The 24,245-nt window shown below is 35.6% G+C and overlaps 1 protein-coding gene across 1 annotated transcript in view; it reads right to left on the reverse strand.

The window, feature by feature from the left end:
* LRP1B (LDL receptor related protein 1B) overlaps positions 1–24,245 on the reverse strand; it is a gene marked incomplete at its 3' end in the record, with an annotated part of 1,731,654 nt that overhangs the window by 261,329 nt on the left and 1,446,080 nt on the right. Inside the window, exons 44-47 of the mRNA XM_084254814.1 lie at positions 13,153–13,345; positions 12,021–12,146; positions 8,231–8,359; positions 5,970–6,089 (exon numbers count right to left, since the gene is read on the reverse strand). Coding sequence (XP_084110940.1) covers positions 5,970–6,089; positions 8,231–8,359; positions 12,021–12,146; positions 13,153–13,345 — 568 coding nt within the window. The remainder of the gene's footprint in view (positions 1–5,969; positions 6,090–8,230; positions 8,360–12,020; positions 12,147–13,152; positions 13,346–24,245) is intronic.

Raw genomic sequence — 24,245 nt, forward strand, 5'->3', positions numbered from 1 at the left:
CCAGAAATATTTCAGTGAGGACAATTGCAACCAATTCTATCTTTATCTTTCTCCAAGTTTCCTCAGAGAATCATCTATATATATGGCTGGGAGTTGATCTGGGTAGATACTGGGGGCAGTTAGAGCTAAAAATATAGAAGTGACACTTCAGATTGTTAAAGAGTCCTGGAAATTTAGGTATTTAAGTTAATGGAATTTCAAAAAGAATGCTTCAACTCTGGAATAGAAAAGTAAAGTACTTGTGAGTAAAGCGGATATATGAGGCAAGAAAAACACATCTCAGATGTATTTCTGAGAGGAAGAATGACATGAGGAGAGAACTCTGATCAGATTGGGGTGGAAAATAAATTTTGATTTTGAGAAGTGTGTTTAAGTGATGATGTTTAAGGAAAAGCATGAGTAAAAGGAAGAGGCAGGAAGTCAGAAGAACTGGGTAGAATCTAGATTATTTGCATGATTTATTTTTTTCCTATTTTCCCCCATCAACATTAGGGCTAACGGGCTTATTAGAGTGTATTATGTATATAAGAACCAATTTTTCCTTACTTCTATTTCCATCTACACAGATTCCATGACTTGGTATAGACTTTGGGAACTGCTCGAGAGTTAAATAGTGTGATAAATGGCTATAGAATTGGAAATATTAGACACAGAATTTTATAAATAGCAGGAACAGGTAGTTTTGGGGCTAAACATTGCCAGAATTGGTAGGTAAAGAAGCAGAATACTTTGATGGGAGAAATCCTTGGGGATAGTGGAAACTTAATTAAATAAGAAAGCAAATGCTGCTTCTTCGAAAAGTTATCCTCCTCTGTTCTTTCAACTATGTTTCTTCCTCACTTTGTTTTGGTCAGTCAACTATTGAAATTTGTTTCACCCTCAGGGTGCTTTTTCAGGGAGAAAGATGCTGGAATCTCTAATTTGTCAAGTGAATATGAAAGCTTTTTGACATTTTTCCCTCAGGCTAAAAGTCCGGAAAGAGAGAAAAGAAAATAATGTGGTCCGAATAAAGATAAGCCAAGTGAGAAATACTAGACTTTTCCCTCCAGATAGTCCAAAAGGAAAAGGAGATACACAAAATGTGAGTAAAAAAACATACTCGTCTCACCAGGAATAGTGATGACATACTGCTAAGGATGATTTGAGATTGTGGATGGAAGTTAATAGCAAGAGAAAAAAACAAATCCATTTTTTTTTGGCTCACATACTCTCTTAATTTCCCTTTTTAACCTACTTTCTTTTTTCCCTATAAGCTAAAATATTTAATGAGATAGGAATCGACTGGCCATCGTCTGGTAAATAACTTAAGTCAGCGTTTTCTTTTCCAACTCCTCAATCCGATCTGTAGCTAAGGGAAACTGACCCAAAAAAAAAAAAAAAAAGACCAAAAAAAGCATTAAATTTGCTGTCGTATCTCTGTTTACTTTCAAACCACATCTTTTATTTAATTTACTGGTTAAGATCTAAGAGGATGCAAAACTAGAAGGAATGATGATATCTTCTTCTCGCATGCACATCTTGTTCATTTAGTTTGAGGTCTGTGGAATTTTTAAAGTTTTGCTATAAAATTAGGGGAAAAAAACCTACTAGCTTTCTCTCCTTTAAGTAGTCTCAAAACTACTTAGATCTTTAATCTATCTAAATGCATTCAAGTGGGCTAAGAAAGCTCATGTACTTCCATGTATTTATATTCCTCTCAATAGGGAGGAGAGAAAGGGATATCATGTTCTCTCCTGGAATCTAGTCACTCAACCTTTAACACAACCACACTGGGAAAACATAATGGCAGGCTTTCTGAACACCTCCCCTTATCCGCCCCAGCTAGCTTGATGTCTAAGCTTTCAGTCATGAAAGGAAAAGCTATAAAAGTGCGTAAATAAAAGATTTATAAAGATTTGGAGGTTTGCTTTTCCTCCAAAGGAGAAGAAACCAAAAATAATTTGTTGTAACATCCATTTCCACTGTGCAAATAGATTCTCTGCCTTGCAGAATAATAATAAAACTATTAACATCTAAACCAAACAAACAGAAGTGTAATAGTTCTTCAAATAATTTGAAAATGACTCTTCCATGGTCTCTCTCCATAGCCTGTCAAAACCTCCCTGCATATATTGATTTTTTATGGTACTATTCTATACATTACTTTATTTACATTCAAAAAGTATATTCCGTTTAGTTGTATGTGCTTACATATACTCAACAAAGTGCTACATCACTGTAGCACACTAGAAATAGAGGGGTAACTGAGAGACCTTTGTTTTTGCCCTCTTATCCCTTACATACTCCTTTTCCTTCATATTCTATCTAATGTAAGTGTCCATTGTGTTTGAGAGTCGGGACACATGTGAATCACTCCTTCTTAAAATTACCTGACTTACGGGAACTGGAACCTGGAAAATCATTCCTCGATAGTATTAAAGGCACCCAATAAGGATACTGTGTGAACATGAGAAAAATATATCTGAAAGATGCAAGTGTGATGAATACTCTTATTGCCAAGTGCAATGTACATTCCAGTCTGGACTTACACGTTTGCCCTCCCTGAATCAGTTTATAATGCTAAGTGATCCTTGTTTCTAAAAATATAACTTCTTATGAAGACCTGTATAGCAGCTCTGTGGTCTATGTTTCCTTTCATAGGAGTGTTTTTCATTTTTAATTTCAAAAGGTAATTTCTGGTACATTCCCAAAAATTAACTATTATTGCAAACATCTTCTGAGCTTTCTCTCTTCAATAAGTACAAAATCAATACATCCGGTCTAAATTTACTACTTGAACTTCAGATCTATACCTATCTGGATGCCTTTAGAACAATTCGTTGTGAATGTCTATCAGAGCTCCAAAATCAGAATGCAAACTATTCCTAATATTTAATCTCCCATTATACACAGAGCCAGGAAAAAAAAAAAAAGGATGATAGATGATAGACAGAAACAGATATACAAATAAAAATAATCTTAAGGTCGGCAAAACCCCTGACAAAACTAATCTATTCATTTACATGTTTTCTCTTTATTACCCAAGAACATTTGTTATGCTGCCTTTTGAAATAGCGTTATATGTCTTTCTCCCACTTTTTCCTTAGTCTTGGTTGCTATAATAGCTTTCGTCTTTAACTTTCTGATCTCAGTTTTGTGGTTTTCATTTGCACATGCATATTTCTTCCTTTTTTTATTTTTTAAAGATTTATTTATTTTATTATTTATACAAGCACTGGGTACAGTCAGAAGCGCGGGAAGGTGAGAGAATTCACCAGAGCCAGAGCAGGGAGCAGAGCAGGCAGAAGGACCGAAGTACACTGCTGAGGGGAGCAGCAGGCGACAGGAGAGGTCTGTGCGCCATGTGGGACCCTCCTCCAGTGGTCGGGGAGCAGCCAGGGATCGAACCAGTGCTGCATAGGCTGTGGGCAGCTTCGCAACCCAGCGCTCAACCTCTGCGCCACTGGGGAGGCCCTTTCTTCCTTTTTTTAAATTGTAAATTTGATCATACTTTCCCTGTTTTATTCCTTCAGTTCTCTGGTGAATGAAACAATAAAGTTCAAGTTCCTTAACATGGCACCAAAATAACATCTTCATTTCCTCGCTCCATTTTTCCATCCTCTAACTTGCTCATTTTTTACTCACACTTTAAATTGCAATCTGGCTCTAATTATCAATTTACTAGAAGTTGACAGTATTAGTTCCTATAGGAATCGTTACCCTACTTCAATTATTACACATTGTTTATATTTTAAGATCTATACATTTTGAAGCCTTTTAGGTTACTTCCAACCACCTTCCACCTGACCAAAAGGTGTTACAATAAGTGTAATCACAGCACCTCATATACATTTTCATCAGCTTGTATATCTTTCATTTTTGAGTTTGAGCTTCATGAGGACAGGCACATGACTTATAATTTTATATGTTAGTCTTTAATATACTTTGCCTTTAAAACACGCTCCATGAATGGGAAGATATTTTTATTGTCTATAACTGACATATAGCTTCACTAGCTATAGGTATACAACATAACGATTTTATATTTGTACATATTGCAAAATGATCACCACGGTAAGTCGAGTTAACATCCATCACTATACAGTTACAGAAAATGTTCAAGACAATTTAATAATCTACTCTAAACAAATTTTAAATATACAATATAGTGTTACTAACCATAGTCACCATGCTAAAATTATATTACCACAACTTATTTTATAGCTGGAAGGTAGTATTTTTTAAAATTTATTTATTTATGCATACAAGAGCTGGAGTACAGGTCAGAGGTGTGGGGGGTGAGAGGATTCACCAGAGACAGAGTGGGGAACAGAACAGGCAGATTAACTGAAGTACACTGCTGAGGGGAGCAGTGGGCAAATCAGGAGAGGTCTGCTGAGACTTTTGGATTGCTCCCTGGCCAGATGGGGATCAAACTTGTACTGCAGTGGCTGCTGATAGCTTCATAGGTTGTGTCGTAACCCCTTGTGCCACCAGGGAGGCCCTGAAGTTAGTACTCTTTAACCCCCTCACCCCATTTTACCATCTTTACCCCTTTACCTGTGTATCTGGCCCAAACTGCTCTGTTTTGTATCAGTGAACTCATTATTTATAGGTTTAATTTTGCAAGTGTCATTTATTTTTCATTTCATATTTAACTGAGATCCTCCATTATTGTCTTTCTCTGATTCATGTTTCACTTAGCATAATGCCCTCAAGGTCTTTTGTGTTATCAAAAATGGCAAGATTCTTTTCATAGCTCAATGATAGTTATTATATTAACATAATAATACATAATGTATATCACAATTTCCTTATCCATTCATCTTTTATACAAATATTTTTTAAGACAAATTATTCAGATTTTAGGGGACCTAAATGTCACCTGAAAATCATGTCATTAATTCTCCAAACACTGGGAAACAATTAGTGATTATGTATTTGGGTGCTGATTAAAAAAATAGAAGGGGATGTGATTACATAGCTTTTGCCATATGTGAAGTTCTGTTCTAAGCTAATTTAATAATATACTTATTCAATTATTATCTCTTGTATTAGAGTTTGGGTAACTGCGGCACGGACTGGCTAAATATCTTATAAAGGTCACATAACAAGCATGCTGATTTCTCATTCGTCACTGTGGGAAAATGTTAGAGTTAGCATGACTAACATGTGAATTAAATAGAAAGAGTAAAGTGAAGGAGGGCCTCCCCTGTGGCGCAGTGGTTGAGCGCTGGGCTGAGAAGCTGCAAGTAGCCTCTGCAGCATCAGTTCAATCCCAGGCCCCAAGGCGAGGGTCCCACAGGGTGCGGGTCCTGTCGCCCCCTGCTCCCCTCAGCAGTGTACTTCTTCGTCAGTCTGCCTGTTCTGCTCCCGGCTCTAGCTCTGGTGAATTCTTTCACCCCCTCATGCTTCTGACTGTACCCAGTGCTTGTATAAATAAATAAATTTAAAAAAAGAGTAAAGTGAAGGAAAGAAATCAACATTATAAATGTAGGCTAAAGGGGACTGAAATTGAAGCTATTTTAAAAAATTGGAAGATTTTTTTTCATAATAAACATGTGAGTGATAAACTGATCAAAAGAGGAACCAAGGAAAACACTAATATTTCCTGCGTAATGGTGAGGAAAATTAAGAGGTCATGTATAAAACCAAGATTTAAAAAATGAAGGGAGATAGCTTTGAAGCAGTCAATTCAGTATTACTCATTCTGGTAGAAATGTCTAACAAACAAGGAGGTAGAATTGGAGAGGTAAGATATAACAAGAGTTTGAAGTGAGCAGAGGTATAGAAATGAGAAACAGACATACTTCGCACTTGACTCTAATAATTCTTCTCACCAGCATTTACCAAGACTTGGTCCATAGATGTTAGTAGGTGTTATAGACCAAAAGGATAAAAACTTAAGTGAGTTCTCAGGAACACACTTTGGAAAAGATCAGGAAAGACTAGCATAATTCCACTTCTAGACTGTTGCAATAGACACTTACTTTTACAGTCTAATTCATCAGAGTTGTCTCCACAGTCATTTTCACCATCACATAACTTGCCATGAGGAATGCAGCGACGATTGTGGCAGGGCTTGAAACCTTTTCGACAGCTTCTGTTTTCTTATAAATAAAAGCAGAAACACATAATTGGGAATGTTTTAAGAATCATTTTGTAAAAAGGAAGTCAATCATAAATGAGATTTTATTCATAATAACCCAATGAGTCATACTTGCATATCTCTTCAAAATTCTACCCACATTTTTACTTCTGACATGTCTTTCAGGTAGCACAGAAACAAATATATATCACATATTCAATTCTGAAGAAAGAAACATTTACCTCAAAAGCAAAAATATCACTCCAACACCTACCTCCTCTTTCCTTTGCATGTTGCAAAGATTTTATACCAAGAAACAAAAGTGGTAAAATACATAGTCTTGAATCAGTAATAAAATTTTTTCCTTAAATATTATCTCAAAGTGTCTTTTCTACTAAGAAGAAATGCCAGGGATCAAACTCAGGCCGCAGAGGCAATGTCATGATAGTGCTAAGTCTTAACCCCTGCTCCACCAGGGAGGCCCTGACCTCTTCTAATCATTTTTTAAAAATTACTTTTATATAATTTATTTTTATTTTATGTCATTGTTCATTTTTGTACAATGTTAGCTATCTTCTCTCAGGTGTAGTCCCCATAGAATACCCACCACTGATTCATTTCTATTAATTTTAGTGAGTGTTTCCTTAAATATTCTGATTTGGTTAAGAAGCTACTGCTTATAAAAATAGCTGTTGTGTCCTAAACATTAAATGCGTTTGTACCATGCTCAATATGAAATTTAAGTAAACATTCCTTTGTTTATATAATGCGCTCAACCACCTTTCAAGAGAGGTTTGCTTTGTAGTGAGAAACTAAAACTTAGAGTAAATACCTTGCACAGGTGAGTTACACACTAGTAGGTTTTGAAGCAAAACTTTAATCTTAGGTGTGATATCAAAGCCTAGAGTTTCTACCAGGGGTGAACAAATAATAGCTGACAGACCAAATGGAATCTAGGAACCTGTTTTCATATGTTTCTGGAGCTAAGAATAGGTTTTACATTTTTAAAGGATTGTGAAAAATGAATTAAAAAATAAAGGATAGGTGAAAAAACCTAAATACTTGTCCGCTGAATATTTACAGGAAATTTTTGCCAATCTCTGCTAGAATAAATACAATCTGGATTCTAGGATGATTGAAAATATGAAATATACTCTCAAGTCAATTCATTGTGAATGTTAATTTTTCAGTTCATTATTACATTTTTATATGCATTAATACTTTCATAGTGTACAGGGTATTGTCATCATACAAATAAATGTGTCATTTGAGGAAAATTCCCTAAGATTTCAATTTTAGATTAAGTCTGCACAAATCACATGCAAGTACCATTTTAATCAAGGGTTAGCAATTCTAAAGTGTTAAAATTCTGCCTATGGAATTTTCAAGCTCCCTCTTCATCTTATTTTATCTTTTCTTAGATTATGTAAGTATAATTATCACCTAGAAAATAAAGCAAATGACAAAAGTAGAAGTCAAATACAGCAATTATTGATATAGATTCCCAAATTTAGTGTAACATGCAACACCAATACTTCTATAATAATGTAATCATTGCAGAGGCATACTTCCACAAAATGTCTGTACTGTTAAGGACAAGGTAGAGTTGATTATCACATGGTAGCACCTTCAGTGGCACAGCTGCAAAAATTACATGCCTGATGGAGAACAAAGTTAAAGCAGATATTCTTTGTAAGGACAATGTTAAAGGGCTAATCCTGGAAGCCAAAAATGTATAAGACTCTGATATCAATTCAATGTATTATTGATTGATGATGCACCCTTTCTTCAGAGTAAACCTGCAACATATAGCTGATATTTCTGTATTATATTTTTTGGAGTTTATACCTAAAACCTATTGCTAAAGATAAATAAGTGAGCATCTGATGGACATGTGTCTGCTGTATTTTAATTTTAATTTCATGGTTAGAAAATCATGAGGAAATATTTCAAAGAATATCATAGTAAATAAGGTACAAAGAGATAGAAAATAAGGTGCCCATTTGAACAAGAGCAAAACCAAATGGATTGACTTGGATCTACCCGTTAGTAAGAATTATTATGGAAATATCAAGTAAATGAAATGGAGACAACCCAACCCAAAACTGTTAAAATTTAGAAACTTCTCTATGAAAAGAGTAAATCACATATTAGAAAACTTACCACAGTAGAGTAGCTTTTCATCTGATTTATCCTTGCAATGAGGAATGCCATCACAGGTGAGCTGGTAGTCAACACACTCACCATTTCCACACTCAAACTCTGAATAAATGTTACAGGAGGAATTTTTAGCTGGAAGACAAAATGTCACCATTCACATACAAATCTTCTTTTAAAATTCTATAATTGTTTCACTTAATCATGCTAATAAAAATGAAATGAAATTCATCTAAATATAAACATAATAAAGGGCAATGGTTTATGCCATTATACAAAATCAGCAGGGACAATGTTGTTTTACCTTCCCTTTGCAAAATTTTAGGGAATTGCCAGACTTTTCTCTTTGGTCATTTGTATACTTTATTAATTATTTGATGACTGCATGCATGTGGTCAGAAGGAGTTTAAATTTGGATAATGATAGTTATGCATTTTTCTTAGCAGTTTATCATAAAATTTTAAAGACAAATCAAATAAACTTTGTACACACAGAGTGATTTTATGTTTTGTTACTGATCTACTTTATATTCAATACATTGACATTTTCTAGTAAATAGAGTTCTCCATGTTGAAAATTAATGTGATTTATCTCAAATAAATGAATGGTTCCTATTCCCCTCCCCCTCCAGGGGTCTCTCTCCCCAGCTACCTTCAGAAGAAACTTCTATAATAGTTTCTATCATTGAGAAGTACTGGGATTGCTTAAATGTCTTTTCATCAGCTTCTTGCACTATCCCTGGTGAGATGTATGGTGAAAAGACCCCTTTTTTCCTGCCATTGCTGGTCAGCATCTGTTCCATGATGCACAGGAATCTATGGGATGGGGTGGTGGAGGAAAGTGATAATCTGGTAGTAGGTACTTACAGGCTCTAAGTGACCACTGCCATCTCTGTATGGTAGGATTGCATACAAAATTAAAATCTGAATTCTATGTGGATTTCCCAATTTTGAGAACACTTCAATATACACAAACTACCAAAAAAAAATACCTTCTTTCAACAAGATTTGTCATTCTTGGTGTTTTAAATATGTGATCCCTGTTTTAGGAAGGTCTCTCTTGGGAGGGGAGGAATGGATTTATTTTTATTTGTAATAAATTTGCTAACTTTTGGAATCCAATTTATGGATGTGTAATGTGTTGTTTATTTGCTACATTCACTCCATTGCCTCTTAAATAATTATACAGAGAAATTCAGTAATGGTAATTATATTGTAGCTAATTAAAATTCATTTATCTCTACTAATGCAGGAAACAATTTAATTTTATAATTAATATCAATTTATTTTAAGCTCTATTTCAGAAATATTAAACAGCCACTAACACTATTTAATGTTTCCTGTGTTTTATTATTTATAAAATTTAGCTCATTTTAACAAAATATTTATCTTCTAGCAATTGATGGATTATGTATCCATCCATCTATTTCATGAAACTCTTTCAATTGTAGTAACACTCTCCAAATATTTTTTCTTTGTGCAGTCTAAACTTTAAGAAAAAGTAAAAAGAACTGAAAATCTGCAGACAGTATTAAACACTATTAAAATTAAAAGAGCAAGTGCTACAAAAGGTACTGGCTTTACTGCATACAATCATCCTAGATCATGAACACAGTCAAATTCAGTCACTTGCTGAGATTGTATTGGCTTTTCCAATTTGTCTATTTGAAACATGTACTGTTTAATTTTGATTTCCAATGAAAATTAATCACTATGATGGAAAATAACATGAACTTTGCTTTTGTCATTATTATGCATTTGAGGAAAAACAAAAATTAGTTATGATATATATGATATCATATATATTATAATATATATGATATATATACCCACTGTAATATGATGAAATACATAAACATTGTATGAGTACAATTCTTTCTTAGGTAGATTTGATGAAATAGTATTTGTGCTCCTTCTAAAAGTAAAAATGTGGTTGTTTTTTTCTCATTTTCTTACATGATAATTATTTTTATCTAATTATATTTGCCATTTTTATTTCTTTATGCTTGTTGATAAAGTTAGCAATGTTCTCTAAAAATAGAATTGCATAGTCTTTTTCTCAAGAGTCATGGCAACAAATGGTTGCCCTCCTTTGCCCTTAGGTAGGTACTAGTAAATAGTCTTTTGCCCCTGTAAGGCAGTCATTATAATTCCTGAACTTCTTTGGGTGAATTAATTCAGATGTGGACATAGATATGCCAGAAACATCTTCATTATCCAAAGACAAATTTTACAAGAAGAAGGCAAGATTTAATTTCCGATGTCTCTGTTGGACCACAGGATTTCAGTATGAATGCACACTGAATAGAATAAACTCTTGCAAAGTCTTGTCAGTTCTAAGGAATCCAATTTGCTCTACAGTTCCATGTGGATACAACTGTCTGGATTAAAGCACATTGTGTTTGATTCATTCCTTCTCGTCAATAGAGAGGAACAGGTGGCTTAAAAGGGACAGATGTATCTAATCTCTTTTGTAGCAAGGACAGACATCCACTAAATACAAATACACCTTGCTGTTTTGACTAAAGTTATTGTTTTCCTACTGGCTGCTCTGACCTGTGAAAGAATCCTTCATGACTCTAATGCATGGCTAACATTCCAGGTTTACAGATGGCATCCGATTCAGCCCATTACAGCTGAAACCACAAAAGCAAACTAAGCGAGAGTTTAAACAATTTCTAACCAATTCAGAGTGTGTTAGGTGATGACAAGATGGGGATTTGTGGCCCGAATTACTGAAATTGGCTATCTTCATTTAAAGTTCACTAATCAATTACATGACTCACTTGTTTATTTTGGCATAGTCTTAAATAGAATCTTTTTTGCTAAAAGGTACATTTATGCATTATGGTACACATAGATGAGAAGATATGTGTAGTTCTTGAATTAAGTAGAGAGTTTAAGGTAAATTATTGTCAAAGTTTTTATGTTAGAGTTGACAAAATAGGAAAAACTGCTAGATAAATACAAAAATAGATGAAGACGAAACAAAATATAGCATCTGATACTTAGGATTATAATGCACACGTGATTCAGCTCTGTTGATTTTCTAAGATGAAAAGATCTGAGATGAGGAAATAGTGAGAACAACGTCAAAAATTGACACATATTGATAGTGAGTTCACCAATTTCCATGATAGTTCTCATTTTTTCTTATACACAGTCTTACAGTTAAAAAGAAATTAACCTTCTTTATCTTGCTGGCTAATTTTTCTTGGCAGTTTTGGAACACTTGAACCCTTATTTATTTTGGAAAGAGTTCTGGAAATCTAGCTGCTAATAAGTGTATACTGTAATGGTACTAATTAAAGATTGTAAAGCCTTTGGGAGGTATAAACATCATGCAAGGCTGCAATGTTACATTCTTAATTAACAGTTTGGAAATGATTACAAGTAAGTTGTACGAGCCATTTTCTCTCATTTACATACTGTGATGGACTGTGAGTGGTTTCACTACAAATCTACTGATCTTCTGCCTGTATATTGGTTATATCAGCTTTAGTTAATTTTGCTATTAACTGAATTCTCAAAGTCACAGTCACAAGTTTTCACATGCTTATTGCATGTCGTATTTCTCTATCTAGCCCAGCATCTCCCAGCCCATGATCTTGGTATATATTATCTATCACTGGTTACCAGTGTATAACATGGTTGTGTAAGGAGTATGATAAACTGAGTTCTTTTTCAGAATAGGAGATATTAGAGGAGAACACAATTTCATGAGTATATTAAAACAACTCAATGTTCATATGTACCATTCTGAGCAGTTATATCTCATTTAAATTATCTTTACTTACTCACACATCTGTTGTCATCTAGCAATATTCGATCCCCCCTGCAGGAACAATTCACTCTCCCATTAGGAGTTAAAAGACACAGGTCATGGCAACCTCCATTCAATACTGCACATGGAGAAAGTTCACCTGTAACAAAAACTTATTGGTAATATTTTGTATTGAATTTCAAATCTACATCATATATAAACATTAAACTGTCAGATTGTCTCAATCATTCAAAAATCTCAACCATGAAAATTCAGGCCTTTCAAAAATTAAAACATTCTGAAAAATAAGAACATCAGAAAAATAAGTAAGTAACACAAAACACTCTAACTTCCAACATACATATCAGGGATGCCATAGTGTTAAATGACCTACTGACACTAGAAATTATGTGATCCTACAAACTGCAAATCTAGGTATTCCAGGGTTTTAAAAGAATGGTTAAGCCCAATGCAAAGTTTTTTTTCTTATCAAGAAATATTATTTTCATAGAAATAATTTTATTTGAATGTTCAAAGAAAAGGAGTGATAGAATTCCAGAAACAAATAATTAAAAAAAATAAGAAATAATAAACTGATAATTAAGAACTATGGAAGTTTCCTTAAACCTTACAGATAATTTGAATATGTCAAATAATATGTCCAGTCAGTCTACCTGGCCACTATCTCCCTTTACTCTCAGAATACAAAATCCAAGTATTAGAAAACAGTGTAGTGCCAAGCCTGCAGCCTGGCAAGGCAGGCAGGCAAAGCAGAGGGACCTGGGGCCAGGTAGGGGGCAGTGGAAGGCAGGCAGGCAGGCAACTGAGCCTCCTAGTATCCGACTATGTTTATGTTTTCCCCTGGGCTCTCTAGCATTCTCTCATGGTCTTGCCTTTTCTGTAGTCAATCATATTCTCAGAGCGGTCCTCTGAGTGAACTAGCCCTCAGAGCTGACTTCCAGGCACAGGTGTGCATACTTAGGCATGTGTGCACCATGCCCTATGCTGATGCTCATGAGCACTCCCTGCATTAGCAGAATCAAGCCTGCTGATGAGAGCCCCAGAGGCTAGGGGTGTGAAAAGCCTGACCAATTCACTTACTCTCCACATAGATACACTTGTGAGCAATTACAAAATTTTAAAATGTGCTTTCTATTGTAACTTACAGTTATTTGTGTCATTGGCCACAGCTATGATTCCCATTGGTTGATGTGGAATATCAGAACGAAGAATTTTTGTGTCTCCTCCTGTATATTTGTTGGAACGCAGGATAGCTCTTCTCCCCCAGTCTGACCAGAAAATGTAATTGTCATAAACAGCTAGACTGAGGAAAGTCCCTGGCCCAGATTTGACAATCACCTAGAGTAAATGGAAAGATATTTTATTGAAGGTAACTTCATCTATTTTTTTAAAGTGTAAGAGTAATTTTAGTCAATAGAAATCATGATAAAAATACATTTCACTTATTACCACATTTTATAATTTGTTCGAAAGATTTTAATTATTCTTAGCATTTGGAATATGTTCACTTGATATTTGTAGGGATAGTATTTAATATTAATTCAGCTTTATAAACAAAAGTACTTTAGCATTTTAAGACCAAATGGCCAAGTCAGGAATATAAGATTAACTATTATTACTAGCAAACATATTATTTCTATTAAGGAATCATCAGATATATACTAAACACTCATTAGCTTTAAGAGATATATATGACGTATACAAATAATCATAAGATCCAGTTTATTCTTTCAGGAAACTTATACAAGTAATGGTAATAAAAATATAAAGACAAAGGCTGAACTTTTACTCAGGTCAAGATGTAACAAAAGGGGCTAGATTTACCTTCACAATAGAACAATTGAAAATAAAACAACATGAAATGAGCCTTTTCAGTGCACCTTTTCTTACACCAGGTAAGAACAGACAATGAATATAAAGTAACAGGAAATAGGGCCTCCCTGGAGACGCAAGGGTTAAGCACCACATTAGGAAGCAAACCTCTCCTGTCTCCCTGGCTGCTCTCCTCAGCAGTGTATTTCAATTGGTCTGCCTGTTCTGTTCCCCACTCTGTCTCTGGTGAATTCTTTCACCCACTCCCCACCTCTGGCCTATACCCAGCTCTTGTATGCATAAATAAATAAATATTTTTTAAAAAAGTAACAGGAAATAAACTGACTGAGCCCCATCATGGCTGGTTTACAAGCTGAGACATTACAGGTGGCAAAGCAGCAGAGAAGAACCCCACAGAGACCAAAGAGATCTCAGAGATCTCAACAGAGATCTCATAGGGCTCAGGGTCAAAGAATGAGACTGCAGCAGAGAGAGAATTCTGGATGTGGCACAGAATTCTCAGTATTTATTTGAGTATTAAGTACATGCTCATTTGTTTGAAGTAATTTCTCTAGTTGGTAAAAGAATCATAGGAAAGTGGAAGAGTTCCTAAATTTCATCGGGATTAAGAGTAGAGCTTATTAACACCAGGCAGAAATGAAAACTTTATAATTCATGCAACTCTGAGTAGTTACTTTGAAAGGTCTTGCCTCAGCAGGGGGAAGTAATCAACCCCAAATTAAATTGCGTTCTACACCTAACAAAACTTTAAAGCTAGACCTGAAATGATCGAGCTGTTTTCAAGTAGCTCAACTGTTTCTCCGGAAAAAAAAAAAAAAGTTCAGGAATTTCAGTACGACTATAAAAAAAATGAAGTTACTATGGAAGATAATTAAATAAATAAATAAATAAATAGCCTCATCTCCTACCTTAAAAACTACAAGAAAATGAGCAAATTAAGCTCAAAATGAAGAAAAAAAAAAATAAAGATCAGAGGAGAAATCAAGAAAACAGAAAACATAAAAGCAACAGAGAAAAGTCAAAATCAATAAAATCAAAAAATGGTCCTTTAAACTCAATAAAATAGAGAACAAAATGATGGGTTTACCTCACAAACAGAATGATTTAATAATCCAAAAGTTTATCAGTGCAATTTATCATATTAATAGACAAAAGAAGAAATCTATATGAAGATCACAATAACTGAAGAGAAATTATTTGATAGGATTTAAGAGCAGAATAAAAGTATAAATGGAAATTTAAGAAAAAAGAAAGGAATGATTATTCTTACTCTTTTACTTAACATTGTCCTATAGTTTATAACGAGCAAAATAAAACAAGAAAAAATACATCAGACTGTGAGAAAAAAATCAAACTGAATTTATTTCCAGATGACATAATTCTCTACATAAAATGTTCCATAGAATCACTTAAAAATAATACTGCTTTAGAGCCTCCCCGGTGGCGCAGTGGTTGAGCGCTGGGTTGCGAAGCTGCCATGAAGCCTCTACAGCGCTGGTTCAAACCCCAGCTGCTCCCGGCCGCCGGAGGAGGGTCCCACATGGCGCGCAGACCTCTCCTGCCGCCCGCTGCTCCCCTCAGCAGTGTACTTCGGTCCTTCTGCCTGCTCTGCTCCCCGCTCTGGCTCTGAATTCTCTCGCCCTCCCGCGCTTCTGACTGTACCCAGTGCTTGTATAAATAATAAATAAATAAATCTTAAAAAAAAATACTGCTTTAACTAATAAATTTAATAAGCAGGCAGAATATGATTGCTATGAAAATCAATTGTATCTCTATATGACACTTGCCGTTGACAATTAACGATTAAAAACTCTTAGATCAATAAATATGAAATAACAGTAAAAATAAAAAACACATGTGAAGACCTGAGAACTCTAAATCATACTTAAGAGAAAGTAACAAAAACCTCAACAAATATAAATCTTACCCATGGTTTATAACTTAATATTAAGATGTCATATCTCCTCAAATTAATAAGTTATATTTAATTCCAATTAAAATCCTTGTACGGGCAGGAAGGACACGGAACAGGTTTTCTGATCCAGCAGACCGGGTAAAGGAGGAGTTAGAGTCCTCAGTGGCTTTTGCAGCTCTTTTATTTAGATTTACCAGGCACATGGCTGGCAACGGTGCTGGGGGGCCGGGAGGTTGGCAGGCCTCCCAGCCCCCAACAAATCCTCACTCTATCTGGGCTCTCCGGCATTCTCTCTGCTTCTCTTCTTCTCTTGGTTTCTGTTCATTCTTGGCTTCTACTGGCGTCCCCGTGACGCCGCCCTTAAAAGCCCAGTCTTAGCCCAGGTGAATCCCATCTACCTAGGCCCACGCCCTATTCCAGGTGCCCGCCATCAGGCATGCATTCAGGACTGCAGGGTTCCATCATCTATCCTGATGGCGGGAGGGCAGAAAAGCCTGACATTTTTCTTTACCCTACAATCCTGCAGAGAAAACTTTTTCTAGAAAATGAAAAGCTGATTCAAAAGTTCATACTAACACATAACATACCTAGAATAGCAGAAAACAATGACAGAAAAAGAAATTCAATATCTAACAATACCTTTTTTGAACACATTGCGAATTGACGGTGTTTTGCAACTATCCCAGGCCGGGTAGGTTCACCATCAGTTCTAGTGATTTCAAGAGAATTTGGAGCCCTTGTCATCATTTTCACAGGTTTTAATGGTAAGTAGGGGAAACAAATCAGCAGGGAGATAGCAACCTGAGGCACCTTCCCCAAGGTGATGCTGCCCTTTTATCCCCTCCCTCTTAGGCGCAGGTGTGCACACTTGCACATGAGCACACACCCATGCTCCATAATCAGGCACTTGATCCCCTCACAAAAACACCCTCTACATTAACAAGATCAAGCCACAGAGGCCAATATATGAAAATCCTGATGAACTTCATTTATCCTACAACCGTTATCAAGACAATGTGATGTAGGAAGTGGTAGAGAAATAAATCAATAAAATAGAAGAGTGAGTTCACAAACACCTATTTCTTGACAAAATTACAAAGGCTCTCAGAGAAATAGGATAATTTTTTCAACAAATGAATATTCATGTGGAAAGAAAATGAATTGCTATACACACACAAAACAAAACAAAATAAAAATAGATCATAGAACCATAAAATGCAAAACGATGAAGTTTGTAGAGAAAAACATGAGAAATTCTTTAGGAACTTGTGCCAGGCAAATATTTCTTAGGTATGAAATAAAAGTACGCTACATTAAAAAGACTGAACTAAATTGAATCAAATAAAAAAGTCTACTCTTCAAATGGCACTGATAAGAAAATGAAAATATGTCACAAAATGTGAAAACATATATGATAATCACAGATCTAACAAGATTTATATTCAGAAGTATAAAGCAGGGCCTCCGTGGTGGTTCAGCACAGTGCTTGAAGCTGTCCACAGTCTCTGCAGCACAGGTTGGATCCCAGCCAGCCGGGAGATACCCACATGGCGAGGCAGACCTCTCCTGTCTAGTCTGCTGCTCCCCTCAGCAGTGTATTTCAGTCAGTCTGCATGTTCTGTTCCCTGCTGTCTCTGGTGAATCCTCTTACCCTCCCGCACATCTGGCCTATACTGCTGTTCTTGTAGGCATGAATAAATACATCTTAAAAAAAAAAAAAAAGAAGGATAAAGCCTCTAAAACTTAATAGAACAAACAACAAACAACAAACTCAACTGAGAATGAGCAAAAAATTTCTAGGATACTTTATTAAGCAGATACTGCAAGGCAAATGAGCAAAAATGATTATGGAGTCTGACCATCCTCCATGTCTAACTAAACTCATCCTGCACTGTCCCCTAGGTGAAATTTGATCACCTTGACCTGCTATAGCCAGGGATCTTCTTATCTTAGTTTGCCAGGAGACTTGCTCTTTGATGTTTCCTCTTAGGAATCTCCCACCCAATGACAACCCCCACTAGATTGTTGGCTATCAATTTCTCTTTTGCTTTAGAGTTGAGAACAATCTTTTTCCCTTTCTGCAAACCCCCATTTCAGTAGTCTCTATACCTACTCCAATAGTCCTGTATAAAATTTCTTACTACTTTTACAAGTGCCACAGATTTTTTTTTTCTTTAACAAACAATATAATCTTACTTATGTGAAACAACAATATGGATAAACTATTAGTGCAAAAAAAATGAATGGAATTCAGAATAAGTATATTAAATGAAAGAAAGCAGAATAGGCATACAGCATATAATACCAATTACATAAACTTCCAGAAAATGCAAACTAAACAAAATCCATAGTTTCCTGAATACCAAATAGGGATGAGCAGAATGGAAAGAAAGATTTAAAAGGGGGGCCTCCCTGGTGGCACAAGGGTTTCAGACGTAACCTATGAAGTTCTCCGCAGGCACTGCAGCATGTGTTCGATCCCTGGCCAGGGAGTTAACCCACATGGTGCACCAGACCTCTCCTGGCTTGCCTTTTGCTCCCCTCAGCAGTATATTTCAGTCAATCTGCCCGTTCTATTCTCCACTCTGTCTCTGATGAATCCTCTCAGCCCCCAACTTTGGCCTGAACCCCAGTTCTTGTATGCATAAATAAATCTTTAAAAAAAAAGAGTGCCTCCCTGGTGGTATAAGGGTTTAAGAGACAACCTATGAAGCGCTCCACAGCCTCTGTAGCATGAGTTCGATCCCCGGCCCGGGAGTTACCTATATGGCGCAGCAGACCTCTCCTGACTCACCTGCTGCTCCCCTCAACAGTGTACTTCAGTCAGTCTGCCTGCTGTGTTCCCCTGTCTGTCTCTGGTGAATCCTCTCACCCTCCTGTGCATCTGGCCTATACCCCGGTTCTTGTATAAATAAACAAATAAATCTTAAATAAAAAACTACAATTGGGCCTCCCTGGTGGTGCAACGGTTGAGCGCTGGGCTGCAAAGCTGTCTGCAGCTTCTGCAGCGCCAGTTTGATCCCCGGCCACCGGCGAGGGTCCCACATGGCGAGCAGACCACTCCTGCCACCCCTGCTGCTCCCCTCAGCAGTGTATTTCATCAGTCTGCCTGTTCTGCTCCCCGCTCTGACTCTGGTGAATTCTCTCACCCTCCCGAGCTTCTGACTGTACCCAGTGCTTGTATAAATGAATAAATAAAAATCTTAAAAAACAAACAAACTAGAATTTACTGTAATCTCCATTTCAGAAATCACAGTGGTTTAATGGAAAGGACATATACTGGGCTTCAGAATGCTTACACTCAAATGGCAATTTGGTGATTCTTCAGCAGGGTACATAGAGGGAAGATGGTGCCCTTTTTGAATTTTAGTTTGTTCATCTCTAAGATGGAAATGATCAAAACCTACTCAACAACTTTACAGAGTTGTTATGGAAATACATGTAGAAATGTTTTGAACATTTTATTTACTTTTTTATAGATTTATTTTATTTTTATGCAGACAAGAACTGAAGTATAGGCCAGAAGTGAGGGGATTCACCAGAGACAGTGGGAACAGAACAGATGAACTGACTGTAATACACTCTAAGGAGAGCAGTGAGACAGGAGAGGTCTGCTGTGCCATGTGGGTCACCTCCCTGGCCAGTAATCAAACTCTTTCTTCAGTGGCTGCTGAGAGCTTCATAGTGCTGAGACTTAACCCCTTGCACCACCAGGGAGGCCCTTTTTTGAAGATTTTAAATTACTGTGCACATATAAGTTTGTATTTGATTAATTTCACTGTCAGAACTAAGTTTGGTATTTAATTTTGTGATTTCTGCCTATAATATTCCAAGTAGAGATCTCATTGGGGTAAACCAGTGTAATCAAAATGAATGAAGATATCTTATAGGAGTGGTGTCTGCACAGGAATACCTAGAAATAAATAATTGGAAAATTAAATGTATTGAATATATGCATAATGATAGAAGTTTCTCTAATGTCACACATTATCTTGTTAGAAATTAATGTAGTCTAGGATTAATACATTACTGACTACTAAAATTTATATCATTTGAAGAAAACAGATCATTTTGGAATGTGATGATCAAAAAAAATAAGTCATTTTCCCCTTAGCTGTATAAAATCCTAATTATAAGGCAATTAGCTGTTATCTTCCCAATTTTCCAAACACTGCCTCATTCATCCCAAATTAACTGCTAATTAACCTTTTATGAAAATCATTTTTTTTCCTGAGTACATAATTCTATACTATAGAACAGTATTTCTCAAACTTTAATGTGGATGCAATTCTCTTTGTGATTTATGTTGAAAGTCAGATTCACATTCATTAGGTCAGGGATAGAATTTGAGATTCTGCCTTTCTAAAAAGCTTCTAAGGACTGTCCAGGCTGCTGATCTGGAAATTTACTTTGAAGGGAGAATTTTCAAATAGAAAAAAATATAAAAGTAAAAAAAAAATAATCTGACCATACAGGTATGATTATTCAGCATTTTGTATCAAGAAATTTTATTTGTTTTTTCCTTACAAATTTGTATCAGTGTTCATAGTGTTTGCTTTTGTATTTATTTTAAAGTAAAATGATGGAACTTCTGGTGCCAGCAACATTAATATTCTATTAATATTTGTTGATTTGATTAATCTTCATTTTGATTGATTACCACTTTTATTGCATTTTGCCTTTGTCAATGAGATTTTTTTCCCTTGTCTTCTTTTCACTTCCTGTTGGGGTTACATTAAATTTTACAAAGCATCTTTTCATTTTTCTTGCAAGTCTGGTTTAGTGGTGATGAATCATTTAATTTTTATTTGTCTGAAAAAGCTCTTTTTATTCCTTCAATTTTAAGTGATAACTTTTCTGAATAGACTCTTCTTGGTTGGATTTTTTTCCCCTTCAGCACTTTGAATATATCATGCGAATTATATCTAGCCTGCAGGTTTCTGTTTTTGAATCTACTGATTTATGTGGGCTACCTTATATGTAACATGTTTTTATCTTGCTACTTTTAAGTTTTTATCATTTGTTCTAATGTTTTCCATTTTAAATGTGTGAGTTGTTGCTGGTTCCCATGGGTTCATCTATTTTTGGAACTGCCTGAGCTTCCTAGATCTGTATTTCCATTTCCTTCCCATTGCCAGGAAAGTTCTCAGTCATTATTTCTTCAAATAAAATTTATGTCCCTTTCTCCTTTCTCCTCCTGACACCCATATAATGTGAATATTATTCTCTCAATGTTTCCCTGCAAGTTCCCTTAGCTATATTTATTTTTATTATTATTAATTATTATTATTATTGTTATTATTATTTTCTGTTCTGTTGTGGTACTTTTCACTATCCTATCTTCCAACTTACTAATTCTACCTCCTGCTTCATCTAATATGCTGTTGATCCCTTCTTGGCGTTTTGGATAAGATCAAGTGTAATATGCTGTTGAAAAAATTCTCTAGTATGTTTAGTTATCTTATACGTTAGCTCTGTTCTCTGTTTGGAACTTTTTCACATTTTTCTTCCTTGTTGTATCCATTCTGTTTAACCATTCCAAAGGGCACCTGCACGCCTATGTTAATAGAAGCACTATTTATAATAGCTAAACTATGAAACAACCCAAATGCCCAAAAATAGATGACTGGATCAAGAAGATGTGGTACAAATACACAATGGAATATTACTCAGCAATCAAAAAAGATAAACACATGCAGTTTGCAGCAAAATGAATGGATCTAGAAGGGATCATGCTCAGCGAAATAAGTCAGAAAGAAAAAGCAAAATACCGGATGGTCTCACTCATAGCAGGAATTTAGAAAACTTAAATGAGAGACCAGGAAAAAGACTAATCAATACAAAGTAAAAAATCAAAATCAACAAGAAACTATAAACCAGAGACACACTACGGGTGTCGGGGGAGCGAGGGGCGGGGAGAGGAAGAACTAGAGTCAAAATAAATGGGGGGTGCAATTGTATGGGGAACATAATGAAAATGTAAACAGTGTGCAAAGATGAAAAATGATGTAAGAATTATATAAAATAAAATATTAAAGAAAACAATATTAAAAAAGTTTATTTGCCTTTAAGAAAAAAAAGAAAACCAAGCTGACTCTACATATTTCATTTAACTGGCTAAATGTCTTTATAGAAGATAGAGATGCACTTCATTAAATTATACTTTCTCTTCTCCATGTTAAAACATTTTTATCAAAAGTTCACAAATCCTGCACCTTGTGAGCCTCATCAACATCTTTATTTATAGTGCAAAAGCTTTGTCATCATAAATTGCACTCCACCATATTATATGGCTATGGACCATTATGGCATAATTTTGAGGTACTTTTACCTTGAGCCTTCATGTATCAAAATAATAATTCATGCTCATTCAGGAAATGCATTTCCTGACACAGTCACTTGAGCTCGTGTGCGTGCTCATAGACAAATTGGTTTCTCAGAGAATCATACAGACTGGAAATATATGTGTTAGGAATTTACTCACTAATCATATGCTTTTGCATCTTGGAACTTCACTGATGCTTTATTGGTAGAAGTATTGGAACAAATCAAGGAATTTAAAAAAAATGGTTTTATAAACCAGAGAACATATTTCTAACACCCAGATACTAAATGTTAAACCAAACAATTTGAAAGCTAAGCAAACAGGAGGCTTCCCAAACACACCAGCTGATTGCCTCACTGACAAGATCATAAATGATCATTATGAGAAATGACAACTTGGCCCTTGCCATAGCCAAGCATGACAAAGTGTTACAGATTGCAAAGAAATAATTGCAGTTACTTTAGCCTTGGAGAAAATAGTCACGTAGTAAATCAAAAACTTAAAACGGAGAAATATTTAAGGATAGCTATATTTAGTTTGCCTCAGTTCACAGGGAAAAAAAAAAAAAAAGGAAATGTCTGAATGCCATTAGTGCCATCCAAATTTGAAGAGACAACATTCACAATAATCATCTAAAAGAGTGTGAGAGGAGCTAACAGCCTTTGTTAGCTAGGCAGATTCTTCCAAGAGAGAAATTAGAGAATGAATTCCTTTGATTTTTATACTCTCTTGCGATCTCAGTATTAACCAAACAACCAGTGGACTCAGTTGACTTCTAGGTAAGCTTCCTGGAAGGAGAACAAGAGGAGGAGAACAGGAAAAAAAGAAAATCTGGATAATATACCAGAGAGAGTGGCAGAAAGAACTCTATTCTGAGACTTGTTTTACACTGAATGCGCTTTTTTTTTTTTTTTTTTTTTTAATAGAGGCATGCTTTATTTATTTGTTTGCTGGTTTGCTTGTTTGTTTTGTTTATACATGCACTGGGTACAGTCAGAAGCGCGGGAGGGTGAGAGAATTCACCAGAGCCAGAGCGGGGAGCATAGCAGGCAGAAGGACCGAAGTACACTGCTGAGGGGAGCAGCGGGCGGCAGGAGAGGTCTGCGCGCCATGTGGGACCCTCCTCTGGTGGCCGGGGAGCAGCCGGGGATCGAACCGGCGCCGCAGAGGCCGCGGAGCAGCTTCGCAACCCAGCGCTCAACCGCTGCGCCACCGGGGAGGCCCTGAATGCGCTTTTTGACTTGGGACTTAGTCTCCTCATCTGTAAATGGGAATAGTAGAATGCTATGCTACTTTTACAACAAAAGATAAAGGGTGTGATTTCCCATAGGTCACTTAGAGGACTGATGAAAAGAAAAATAAACTCTGACAATCCTGAAGTGCTAAACTGCCCCTCAAGAGTTTGGAAAAATTTTTAACATTCTGATAGTCTTGCCTTTGTATATGATTAAAGTTATTGAAGTTACACTCTATCCAAACTTCTGATACAACTATAGTTTGGGGTTCATAAACTGATTGATACAGTATATGAAAAATACTGAAAATATATTTTCAGTATCTTACTTCTGTTTTGAATTTCTTTGAATTCCTCACATCTACTTTAAGACTCAATATTAAGTCCTTTCCAAGCTGCCCATTCATCTCTTCTTCCTCTGCCAAATCAGACACTATTAAACAACTACATTATAATAATTCATGAGAGGAAAACATAAAAACCTGTGTTTTATTCATCTCCCTGGCAAGACTGAAATATTTAAAAGCAAAAATTATATGATTTCCTTTTTGTAATCTAAGTGCTTACATATTTAATATTCAACAATTATTTATTGATCAAATAAACACTAAATTTGTAATTAGAAAATATTTCCCCCTGTGTTTGGGTTAATTGCTTCTTCCTTTTTACAGTACATTTATACAAATTTGAAACTCAGATTCATGCTTAATTTGTTTATGTACATATAAAGATAAAATCTTTTCTCTGCAAATGTTATTACCAATGTTAGTGTTTTACTGAAAACTGTAGACATAATCTTCTCTGGATCATATCCATACCTTTGATAAATATTTCAATGTGGTTACTCTCTAGATCATTGTCTTAATACAAGTCTCCTGACTTTTTAATATTCCAGTGGAAAATGTGAAGAGCTAGTCAAAGGGGTAAACAT

The sequence above is a fragment of the Talpa europaea genome, assembly GCF_964194135.1.
Source record: "Talpa europaea genome assembly, chromosome: 1".
In the NCBI taxonomy this organism is placed as follows: Eukaryota; Metazoa; Chordata; class Mammalia; order Eulipotyphla; family Talpidae; genus Talpa; species Talpa europaea.